Source organism: Chanodichthys erythropterus, chromosome 16 (assembly GCF_024489055.1).
Source record: "Chanodichthys erythropterus isolate Z2021 chromosome 16, ASM2448905v1, whole genome shotgun sequence".
NCBI classification, from domain to species: domain Eukaryota; kingdom Metazoa; phylum Chordata; class Actinopteri; order Cypriniformes; family Xenocyprididae; genus Chanodichthys; species Chanodichthys erythropterus.
Window position 1 is genome coordinate 8,169,513 of NC_090236.1, and position 12,575 is coordinate 8,182,087.

Consider the following 12,575-nt stretch of genomic DNA (forward strand, 5'->3'; position numbering starts at 1 on the left):
GACTGTAAGGTTCTCACCTTTTCCCCCTTACTTGTTTGCAGGCCCGGTTCTAGGATTGCGTGACTGGGGGGCATTTCGAAAACTTGGTGGGGAAGCATAATATCATTCATGATTCATAGGTTTATGATCCCCCCTACCCCCTTTTAACTACTAAACAGTTTCCTCCATTTTTCAGATTAATAACCGCTTCAAATTTAATATTAGCTAATCACAAAAGTACTTTCTATAATTCTGAAATTGAAACATTTGTTTTTTGACTATTTAGTTAGTACAACTGTTTAATTGGACTGTTTAGAGACTTTTGGTCTTAGATACGAATGGCGTAAAATTACAATTAATTTGATTACTTTATTTTCTAAATATTACATAACTTTTGGTATAATAATGGAAGATGAACACATTCAATGTCTACTGAACAATATTTTCATTTTGGGAAAATGTTATATTCATGTTATATTAATTTACTGTAAGTTCCTTAAAACAAAGCCATTGTTTTCTGTTTTGTAGAAAGAATTTTGGATTTACTCTAAATCTTTAAGAATGGTAAAATTTAAAAGTGGAAGAAGACAACTTGGTTCATTGAAGAAATTTAAACCATTAGAAGACCTGGTTGCATGATTCTTTCTTTTTTCGTGTTTTATTATATATTGTGGACTATATGTAAACATCTCATAATAATACATTTTTGTTGCAGTGCCAAAAAAAAAAAAAAATTTGATCTCACTTATTTATTTTTTAAATTATTGATATTTTGCAGGTTCTGAAAGGTGTTATCACATCAAATAATAGGCTACTATTCAACAAATAGCGCAATATGCTGATAGAATATTTTAGAGCTGAACATAACTTAGCAAAACTATTTTATATTTTACTATAATAGTTGCATCTATATATTTTTTTAAGTTTTTAATTTATTAATTTTCAAGATTTTTCATGACTTGGAAATCACATTTTTAAAATTCCAAGCTACATTTCCAAGTGTTCCATGATCGTGTAGCAATGTATTAACGGTGTGTGCACGTTTAAATATTGACTAGTGTGCATTTATAAAGGAGCTGCATGTCATCTGCTCAAGTGATTGTCAATGGCCGTCTTGAGAAGTGATCAGATAAGGTGTGTCTTGGAAAACTGCTTAGAAAAAGGATGTGGATGAGGACATGAATGCTTTTTACAAGTTGAAATCTTGTAATTATGGCAATTCTAGCATGGTGTGAGTGAGCACCTGAAGTGCTGAGCATGTCTGTGAGGGAGAACTGTAAAAGGATACTGTAAAAAATACAACCGCACAATGTTTCTAGTAATTCCTGTATGAACTAATTTAGTGTTTATATATTTTGTACATTTTGAGTGCTATCACAAAAAAATTAGTATCCTGGGGATGTTGGAGGGGCACTAGAGAAATCTGGGGGGGCTCAAATTAATTGAGAAACAACAGGGAAAATTTGCATTTCTTAATGAATGTTACACTGCAAGACTGTTTAAAATAGTGAAAAACTTTTAGAAGAATGGCGACAAGTTATAAGACAAGACCTAAAATATATTTTATACATTTAATATAAATATTAAACTTGACATTGATCGAGAAAAGGTCTACATGTCCACTACCCAATTACACAAACTGAAATAGCATTTAAAAAGACATTCGAATAATGAAATTAGCTTATCATGTCATTGGCAGGGTATTGATGTTTGTTTAAGAGTTTGATTGAATGAAGTTTTCAGGAGATGTACTCGGATGTATTGGTCAAGTGAGTTGTGTATTCAAGACTCATTACCCCTCTGTGTGGTCTGTGTTTGAGGGGCGATGGTTGATTCAAACTGCCCAACACTAATCTTTGTCGTCAGGACTCTAAACACACATAATGAGATTCGCCTCCCCCTTAATGAGGCTGATAATCACTGTTTGACAACCACCTCACACTAATTGTCAGCAGATGTTTGTGTATTTGTAAAGCTGTATTGTGGTGGTAATTAGGAGTAATGTTAACTAAAGAGACAGACAAGCTTTATTTAGCCCTTGTCTAACACAAACACACACACATAAAAGCCATCGGCCTCTCATGTTTGGCTGACCTACAGTTTTCTGATCAAGTTTGCTAAATTTTCACTTTTAACTTTAACCCTTTTATGTGTTTCATGATTTTTTTTTTGCAGTTTCATGACACTATTGAATTTTGCATTGATGAAAACAAGGCTGTGAGGGATACATGTCCATTCTTTGCAATGGCATGCACTAAAGGTTCTAGGGTACATGTCATTTTCAAAATTCATAACATTTACAAACGTTTTATGGAGGTTTGTCTACTGCCAGTTAAGTCAGCTGAAGAATTGGCATGTTGTTAAACAGCTGTTACTGTACAATACACCGAACACACAGTACTTCTGTCCCTCACAACCTTGACTAAGGTCTGTAACAAGAATTAAACAAACCCTGGTCTGAACACATTATGGTAATGAGAATTTGTGAGAAAATTTAGATGATTTTGATGATCCAATCCACTAGATTTTAGTGGCTAATTATGAGGGATAACACTGAAAGGGAGCGAGAGATAGAGGCAGCATTTAGATGAAAAAATGTGGCATTTTAGAAAAAAAAAAACAATCCTGTGAACGACTTTTGGCTCTGACCCGGTCACTGGCAGGTTTTTTGTAAATAACCCTTCTGATGATTTATGTATTTTAACAAGTGCTTTCCAAAATACACCTTTTTCCTGTTGACATTACATTTTTGAACAAACTCTGTCATTTACTCACCCTCATGCCATGCCTGATGTATATGACTTTCTTTCTTCAGATAAACAATCCAAAGATTTGTGAAGTCGATATAATACTTATTATAAGAAAGAAAATTTTTTTTCTTTTCTTATAATAATTATTATGCAAATTTATTTTTGGGTGAAATATCCCTTTGATTTAATTCACCATGGAGGTTACAGCTACAAAATGTAAAGTTTTTGTCATAATCTATTTTTATTTATCATTTATATAATATTTTATTTCCTTGATCATTATACAGATATATACTGTTCCATTTAGGATATATAAAAACAATTTCACCATGACTTGTATAGCTCTATTTGGAAAGAATTCATCATTCTAGAATTATTGGGGGGATTTTGTAGTGGAGTGTATCTGCATAGAAAAACATAAACAAATTGCAATTATAGATAAATACACATTGAACAAAGATACAAATGAAATAAGCAGTGCTTTATTTATTTTCAGGTAAAGCTACAAAAGTGATCTCATGTTGTTTTGTTGTTTGATTAACGCAAATTGCATACAGGATTTTGGATATTGTTTAAAAGTCGCAGTCCATGTTCTGGAACTGGATTTAGCAAAATAGGCTTCAGAAAAATTGAAACTTAGGTTTAAAATAGTAAAATTATGTACTAATGATTAAGTTTAACAGTTAAGTTCTATTTATTAATTCACAGAGTTGAGAAAATTACTTTTAAAACAATATTACTAATAATAAAAATAATTATGATACTTAAGTTGGAATTAATTATAATACAATTGCTGATAACTTGTGAACAGTAGTACATTTTCAGGGAATTGGGAAAATTTCATGTTGACAAGCGTTGCGGCAAAACAGTATAAGCTCATAAGAAAAATCCATATTTCTTATTTTCAAAATGTTTTATGCCAGACTAATACAACTTACTCATAATTTCTTGAAAACTATAAGGAAGTGCTTGAAATCATACATTGTGTTTTTATAGTAATTCATAGTGTTTTACAGTGTCTAAATGTTTGCATGATTTTGGAAGACTAAACACAAAGATGAAAAAAAAAAAAATACATTTATGCTTTTTAATCTTAAAGCATTTAAGCTTATTTCTTTTTGATCATTTCATGCATTCACCTGGAGCCATTTCTGTGTTGCTAGCACTACTCTACCAGTTGAGCTACATTGATTGTTGTGGGTTCTTGAGAAATTTGACATTGCATGTTTGAAAGCACAAATACAAGCATGACATTACTCTTAAATTCAGTATTCTTGATGTTAAAAGAGGATTAATCCATACATGAATGAAGCATTGATGTCTAAGTAACATCATGTTAAGCAACTTTTAAATTTTTCTTATTCTCATTGAACTAATCAGCCTTTATTTAGTTTAGGACATCTCCTGGCCCTCAAGGCAAGCACTTCCATCCTTTTGATCGGATGTTTTTTGATTGCTCTGTGACTGGAAGGCAGTGACAGCTTTCTTCATTCTCATTATTTTCAAGGCAACAGTTTTCATTCGCTTCTCTCTCTCCTCCATAATGCGGCGCTCTGTTTCAAGCAAATTTTCTCCTTTAGCAATTTTTTCCAGGATAAGAGTTTCTTGTTTCATTTTCTCGAGTCCAACAATCCGGTCCTCAAAGCCAGGACTTTTCTCCTCTTTCTCGGTTTTGATCAGGATTTCCAGATATTCAGCTGTGGAGAGAGATTTTGGCTTCAGTGCAGTTTCATCCAGTCTTCTTAGGCAGTCAGAGGACAATTTTATCAACTTCCTTAATTTTTCCTCAATTCCATGAAGTTCCTCTTCAAGTGCATCAAGTATTTGCTTAGAGTCCATAAACTTTCCTTTTGCCTTCATGAAGTTGTCTTTCAGCTCTTTAATAGTTTTTTTCTCTATTTTTGTTTCATATGTCCACATGAAATTTTCCTTTGAATGAGCAGAGTAATGGCAGTTTTCAGGGCAGATAATGCAGTAGCCAGCCTCCATCACAGCACAAGTTTGCACAGAATCTTCTGCAGGGAGGAAGCAGTTGGAGTGACATGTGAAGAAGCAGGTGTTGCAGTTCATGGTAAAACAGTTTACAGGAGTTCTGTTTGCTTTCATCACCTCTACATCTTGCTCAAAATCCTCATTTTGTGCCATGTTATCACTCTCGTTTTCCAAACATTGTTTGAATTTTTTTATTTCACTCATTTTAGAGAGTCCAGCAGTTATTTGAGGGGTCAGACTTGTCATGGCTTTCTCAAGGCGCTCTCGTTCCTCCAAGACTTTTATAGTCATTGTCAGATCTTTACTTTCAATGGTCCCCAGTGCCTTGAAAAAAGCCTTCATCTGTTTAAAGGTTTTGTCCCAGACAAGCTCAGTCAGTTTATCATCTTCATCATCATTATCATCTGAATCACTGTCAGAGGTTGTAGGCTCTTCTACTTTTTTGTCTGCATACACAGCTGAATTGTTGAAATTGAAATGGGTGGGTTGTCCCTTTTTATTCTTTTGACAGGGCAGATCTGCTGCTTTGATGGCCTCTAGAACTGGGATGTCTTTACCATCTGCAAATGTCACCAAAATTAAGATGTTCTCTGCAACGTCTTTGCCAAAAATGGACAGGATTGAGTCAAAGATATATCTCTGATTGGCACTCAGGCGGGCAAGAGAGGCCTGGACAACAAAGCAGATGGCATCGATGTGATCGATTCCCAAAGGGCTACAAAGAAAGCTTTTGACCTGCTCTGTTATCAGTTTATCATGTGTGATTCCTCTTGTATCACCAAATCCTGGTGTGTCTACAATTGTGAGGGAATAGGGGATTTGAAAGCCAGGCTGATTGTACAGCTCATAAGAGGAGACGTTATATGTCTGACTCTCGGCCTGTGAACGATTGGTCACTTCATTGATTAGTTTGAAGCGATATGAATCCTGCCACTTTACGCCCATTATGTAATTGATCATTACATTTATCAGTGTGGTTTTTCCTGCACCTGTTGATCCTACAAGAAGAATTACTTTGTTTTTCACATCCTCAACCTTTCTTCCGAAGACGTACTGATTAAAACTTACATTTTCTGCCAATTTTTTGTGTAGTATCAGTGCATGGATTACTGGATTGCCCCTTTTTATTCGTATAGACTGATTCAACAACGATGCACTCCCATCCTTCTTTGATTGTTTACCCTTAAAACTGGCTGAAAACACAGTTTCAGGGCTAGAGAGACTCACTCCATCATTTCCACAGTTTGCAAAAACTCTGATTGTGTAAATTGTGTCTTCTTTCAGTCCCTGAAGAGTGCACTCCCTGTTTGTAGATTTGACAGACTTCCATGGCTTTTCATTTTCCTGATCTTTTGTGCATTCTCTGAATTCCAACACATATCCAGTGACCAGAACATCTTCACCCACAGATGTAGGAACATCCCAAGCTACAGTTGCAGACTCAGATTCTACTCGTTTCACTATAGGTGCTCCAGGTGGGGCACATGGACGAGTCTTGAAGAATGATGTTGTGTCACTTGTCAGACTTACTCCAGGACGACACACCGCCTTACAGTTGAAACAATATTCTTTATGTGGTTGTAACTGCTTGACAGTGACCTGATCAGAAACCCCATCAGTAAACACTTCTGTCCATTCAGGGCTCTGTGCAGACTGATATGAAATACAGTATGAGGCCACAGAACTAACACCGTGGTCAGGGGGGTTGATTTGCAGATACACGCAGTCATGCTCAGCACTCAAGAAGACTGGTTTTGGGGGTTTTGAGGGGAGCTCATATTGTGAACTTATGAGTCTCCCCCTTTCATATACATGAATTGAAGAGGCAGTGTTGAGTTCATCCGGGATTGATGCAATACAGAATTCAATGTTCTTTCTTCCTTTATTGGCTTCTTTGAAATCTAGGAAGGACTGTATGGTTTCCCTGGTAAGTGTAGTTACATCTCCTGATGAAAACCATTTTTCTATCTTTTTTGATGAGTCTTGATCATACCTTACTTGCTCTCCATTGTTACATGATTGTTTTTTCAGGTAATTCTCCAAATCTGAAAGGTATGGTTCCTTTTCATTTAAGGAGGAGAGTGCAAAAGCTACCACATAGTTATTGGATGCTTTCAAGACAACCTTGTCCAAGTCATTGCTGGATGAAAGAACAGGGACTTCTTTCATGATTTCGAGGTAAGATCTAATGACATTCATCTCTCGCTCTCTCTCATTTAGATGCTTGTGTACCAGAGCACCCTGAAACGGTGATCTTTCTTTGTCTGTGAGAGCATCAGCAAGCTCTTGTTCTTCTTTTCCTCCACCCCTTATAGATGGAAGAAGCTTGCAGAGATCTTTTTTAAAAACAATTTTGTACTCTGAGCAGAGGTCCTTAAATTTTCTGATTTTAGTTTTGATTTCAGGGAATTGAATGGCGACATTGTCCCTCATCAGATCTTGACACTGAATGTCACAATTATCCAGTTCGTCCATGATCCGTTGGGCATGTCGTACTAGGCTTACACTGATCTCCCTGACTAACTGAGCAGCTGCTGAATCTAGTTTTTTCAGAGGGTAAAGCCACACGGTCATTGGCACAGCATTCTCTCCATGTTCTCCCAACAGTTTTGGCAGCTCTGAGTACACCTTGATGGCATCTGCATAGGAAACTGGATTGTTTTCCAGAGCAAAATCTCCATGAAAAGTGCAGCTGAATTTGTTTATTTTCTCTTTTTCTGATTCAGTCATTTTCAAAGATGCTTTACCTTCAACTGATATTAAAGGTATCTTTTTGATTGATGCTTGAAGGTCCCCTTGTATCTCTTGATGATTTTCATTGGATGAAACTTCACGGTCAAAAATAAAGAACGCTTGAGCTCCATACAATAGAGCCGTAACAACATGTGTGGCTGAGCCCTCCTGAAATACATTGCAATGCTTTACGTTCCCTGCTCCAAGATGCTCCATAGTTAACTGCTCAAAACGTGAAGTTGTCCGATACTGTAAGGTGACTCGAGACTGATGTCTGGACTTCTTTTTATCATTTAAAAAGTCAGCTGACCCTTTCACACTAACTAATCCACACAGAAAGCTGGCTTCAAGAGATGCAGAGACCTTAAGAGCTTCTACTTTGTCTTCACTTGAATCTGAGGCAATGATTTTGAAGTCAGTGTTTGGCTGTGGACGCACATTAATATTCTTCTGCAACATCTCAGCATCCCAAAGAGTTATTCCTGGAGGAAAATTGTATAATCATTAGCCCAAAGGTAAAGCATAAAATCTAATAAAGTAATTAAATAGACCCTTTTGATTGTTTCCTCCCCAGTGTCATCTGTGTCCATGTGCATTTTATTACCTGGAATGAGGACATCTCTTCGGCAGTCATAAAGCATTCCCAACTGAAAGGGTCGGCCAAGACAAGCAAGTTCAATGGTTTCAGAGTCAGACATCTTTCTAGTGGAAAAGTCCTGTGGAAAAATAAATAAATAAATATATATAATATATATAGGCCTACACATCTCAATCCAGGACTCTGAACCGGTTCAAGGAACGAAAATGAGAAACGGAACAAAATTTTGACCGGAACGTAACCAGAAACGGAAACGAAATCGAATTTAATCGCTCTGAACAGAAACGCTAATTTGAAATGGTCATTAACCGGTTAATAAGGTTATTTTTTGTTCTGTTTAATATTTTGATCTGGCAGTTAACCAATGACGAATCCAAATAGTATAGCCTATGCAGACTTGACTCTCACGCATCCAAAATGTGTGAAATGCCCGCGCTGACGCGCTCAGGCTTAGCTGTCAAGTCATATAGGTAAGTCACAATTGGCATTGCCCTGGCATTAGTTTTTTTCGATGATATATGTCACCAACCGTCAATTATTATGCTGCGCTCACACCGAACGTGTCTGATTTACATGTTAAGTCAATGTAAACGCGCGTCCAGTCATCCTGCGGTGTGAATCAAGCATATTGAGCGTCTGACGCCTGAGTTGCAAAAATCTGAACTTTGGCGAAAATTCGCAGTGCGTTAACCAATCAGGGACTCTGCTTTGGTAACGTGTTTATGACGTGATCAGCGGTGGAGACCAGAACAAAGATAATAGTCTGTGTGTGGCCACCTATGATGTGTCATCATATTTTTATAGAGACAAGAATAAAAAGGACCTTGCCTGGAAGAGGATAAGCGAAGAAATCGGACAATCTGGTTAGTTGTAAAACGCTTTGCATGATTTTAGCCGTTGATCATAGCCCACCTGCTCGCTAGCAAAAGTCGGCCAGCATAACGGAGTTAAATTGCCGCTACTAGTTTTCAGCTGACAAGATGATGTGTTTAATCAGTGGATCTGTGCAGAAAGAGATGGAAGCCCCTCCCATGACTCGAATTCGCGCCTGAACACACTTTGTTTAGATGTGCGAATAGAGCGAATTTGATGCGCGTCTGAAGCGTCCAACTAGACGCGTCTGACGCGAATTTGACGCCCCAGACGCATTCGGTGTGAACGCAGCATTAGGCCTACATTTAAGTGAAAATGAATGTCAAGTAGGCTAATATGCAGCTTGTTGTGCGTTTTGGAGCCAGGGAAAAATTGCAGGATATGTAACAAGTTCACACACATCAAAACGCTCTTCTGTGAATGGAGAAAACAGAATAAAACTGTTAAGGACATTTAACCAATCAGTGACGAGCTTATTGGTGATGTTGGAAAGGACACTAGGTGGCGAGCTAGGAAACTTCCTGAACAGTCAGCCAGTGCAGCACGCAGAAAACGCAGCATATTATCCTAAACCTTAAAGGGGCTATACATAAGATTTTCACTTTAATAACACATAAAAATACCCCAATATGTTTGCAGATATTTAGGAAACATGCTAAGTCTGTCTTTGTTTAGGTCTGTGCAAAACCGTGTGCTGCCAGTTTATCCAATAGTATTTCGACATCACAGGTTGCCAGTTGGCGGAAAACACTGCGTATTGTAGCCATGGAGACCAGCAAACAAACTGGGTCAGAGAATCGCAGATTTTACCTGACCTAAAAAGCTTTCATTGTCAATTGCGCTCCCTCTTGTTGCGTGTCCTCAAACGAGGGGGCGGGGCAAACAAGATTTTGAATTTGGACTGCAGTACCTATTTCGACCACTGGGTGTCATTCCTACATAGAGCCCCTTTAACCTTCAAAGTTTACCTCATGTGTGCGTTCATGATCAAATGTAAGTTTGTTTACATATTTGTGCTCTTTTAGTATAGTTATCTGCCATGTTACAGCTTTGGTTAATGTAAATTTATTTAGTTGTTTATCTCCTTCGTGTTCTCAGCATTCATGCTGTACTCACACAGCCATAAATATAACAGAGATACAAAGTTATTTAAAGCTGCAGTCCTTGATTTTTCCTCTTTGTCGCCATCTCTGTTTGAAACCTGCAATTGCAGTCATATGTGGAATAGTTATCTATACGTGCGTTGTGCTCCGGCACGGCTTGTCAGCGTGGATGAATCTAATGTTTGCTGTCAGTCACCGCACCGGTGTGGATACTGTACTTCAGAATCACAGATTCTACGTCTTGAAAGTATGACCAATATAAGAATTTTCACTGGAAAATATCATCTGAACAAGTAACATGTCTGCCACTTTTGTTCTGACCAACTGAGGAAAAAGCATTAGGCCTACAATAAAGTGCGCTGCCAATGATGATTAAATCTAACGATCGCTTAGCTCTGATCACGTCAAACCGTTCAAATTATTATTGTTATACTTTGTTCTCAAATTGTTATTGTTAACAACAACATCAGCATTGCATGACTGTGTATTTAGTGTATATTAGCGTTACATGTAGATTTCAAACAAAGTAACTGCGCTAGTGAAGTTTTTAAAATGCTTCAAACAACCATTCATTTTTTTTGTAATCTCAGTGTTGTTCATCACAGCACCAAATACTGAATACTTAAAAAAGACTTAAAACGATATTTATTTTCAAACCTAAACATTTTTATATTTTAATCTGGACTACAACATGCCCTAATGATTAGAAATGTTCTGATTAATTGTTATTGTTCAGTAAAACTTTGAAAACATACAGCTTCATGTTAATTTATTATCACTAAACTGACAATAAAAATACTTATGAAGTATTAATTATTATTAATTAATGTTAATTTCTTAGTTACTATTTAATAACATTACTAAAATCAAAATAACTTATTTAATGGACCTGAGATAAAACTAACAATGATCAGTTGTATTTCTAAACTATGCTGTATTTCATGTTTTTGTTCTTCGAAATACCCTACTATAATAGTTAAAAGATATAGCTAAAAGTGAGATTTTGTTTATCGTGACTGTATTCTGCTTGTTAAAAATCTATTATGCAATAACTTACATTATTGCTCTGAGGGTGTGCGTGTCCGTGATTCAAGCACATAGCCTACATGTCAGTCATGACGTCTGACTGTTTCTATAGAAACCAGTGATTCTAATGGCAGCTGAAGTGACGCATGACTTTACCAGTCGGCGATTGGCTCTTATTTAAAGGCGGGACTTATTCCGCCATATTGCGCGTTACACTTTCTCCCATTCAAAACAATACGAGTGACACGTCTTGTGTTATTCTATAGTCTTTGGTAATATTATGCTGTAAATCAGGCAACAAGATGTTTTATTTATTAAAGACAACATAGTTATCGTAATGCAGTTTCTTGGGTCATTCACTAAGAAACCTGCACAAAAAACAAAACAAAAAAACTTTTTTCGTATTTCAATTTAAAGTTTTAATGTTTTTGAGCAATTTTACCAAGCCAGGAAAGTTCCCTGCTCAGTTTCCAAATACAGCTTATTTGATACAGTTGACTACTACGGCGCAGTGTCACCTTATGGGGAGGTTGTTAATTAACATTGATTTAATAACCATACTTTTTTGAAATATGAAATATTATCTAAAATCTATGAAAGAACAGCATATCTGTATCTGTATTGACTGCTGCTATCTCTGTAATACAGTTATGAAACAAAGCCTATGAAATTATAAGCCTTTGTTTTGGTCGACAGATATTGTAATTCATTATAATATTACAGAATTTAAAACACAACTGGCAACTTCACCTCACCTAATATATGAAAAATACTGGTGTCCTGGGAACACAGTTCGATGGTGTAGTAAAAACATACATTATATATTTTACTAAAATCAGTGTGGTTTTATTGTTTTCACTTGTTTACCTAGCAGCCATTAAATAATTATGATATTTGAATTTTGGTTTGGAGGACAGAATTGACAAAAATGATTTTAATTTTAGCAACATACCTTTTTCCCCACTATATTACTCCAGAATGATTTGTCCCCTTCAGGTTCAGACACTGTTAATTTACATCTGAACACTGTGGTTTTATAGACCTTATGTAGTCCCGCCCCTTTTCAGCACTGCGCTCGTTGTCTTTTGTCATCTGGTTTGTATTTCGCCAGTGATCTTGCATATTTTTGAATGAACTGCTCATTTTAAAACATTCCTGGTCTACTGACATTTAAGACATCTGTTTTAAACATTACAATGCACACGATAACTTTCATTAACTCTACAACAAGTAAATCCACTTCACCAGCTAATTATTCTTTGACTGCAATGCAGTAGAAATGTACAGAGCTACCACAAAATGGAAGTACAAAGACAATGTTATGAAGATGGCGGCGTGCTTTTTTTCTCTGCCAATTAGGTCTATAGAGTGTATCAGGGCCACTCCTTGCAACGCTGTGATTGGGCAGGCAGCAAGTCTCAGTCAATCTACCTTCTCACGGAGTTTAGATATGTAAATAAGCTGTAGAAGCACAGTATTACTACACAAATATCTTTCATAAAATGCTTTCATAAAAAATGT

The 12,575-nt window shown here is 36.5% G+C and overlaps 1 protein-coding gene across 1 annotated transcript; it reads right to left on the reverse strand.

Annotated features, from left to right (window-relative positions):
* Positions 1-3,248: 3,248 nt before the first annotated feature.
* Positions 3,249-12,048, reverse strand: LOC137002357 (uncharacterized). The gene is made up of 3 exons (XM_067361926.1): positions 12,007-12,048; positions 8,059-8,170; positions 3,249-7,936 (listed from the first exon to the last, which is right to left on the reverse strand). The coding sequence occupies exons 2-3, from the start codon at positions 8,150-8,152 to the stop codon at positions 4,122-4,124; spliced, it is 3,909 nt and encodes a 1,302-aa protein (XP_067218027.1). The 5' UTR covers positions 8,153-8,170; positions 12,007-12,048; the 3' UTR covers positions 3,249-4,121.
* Between the last annotated feature and the right edge of the window lie 527 nt (positions 12,049-12,575).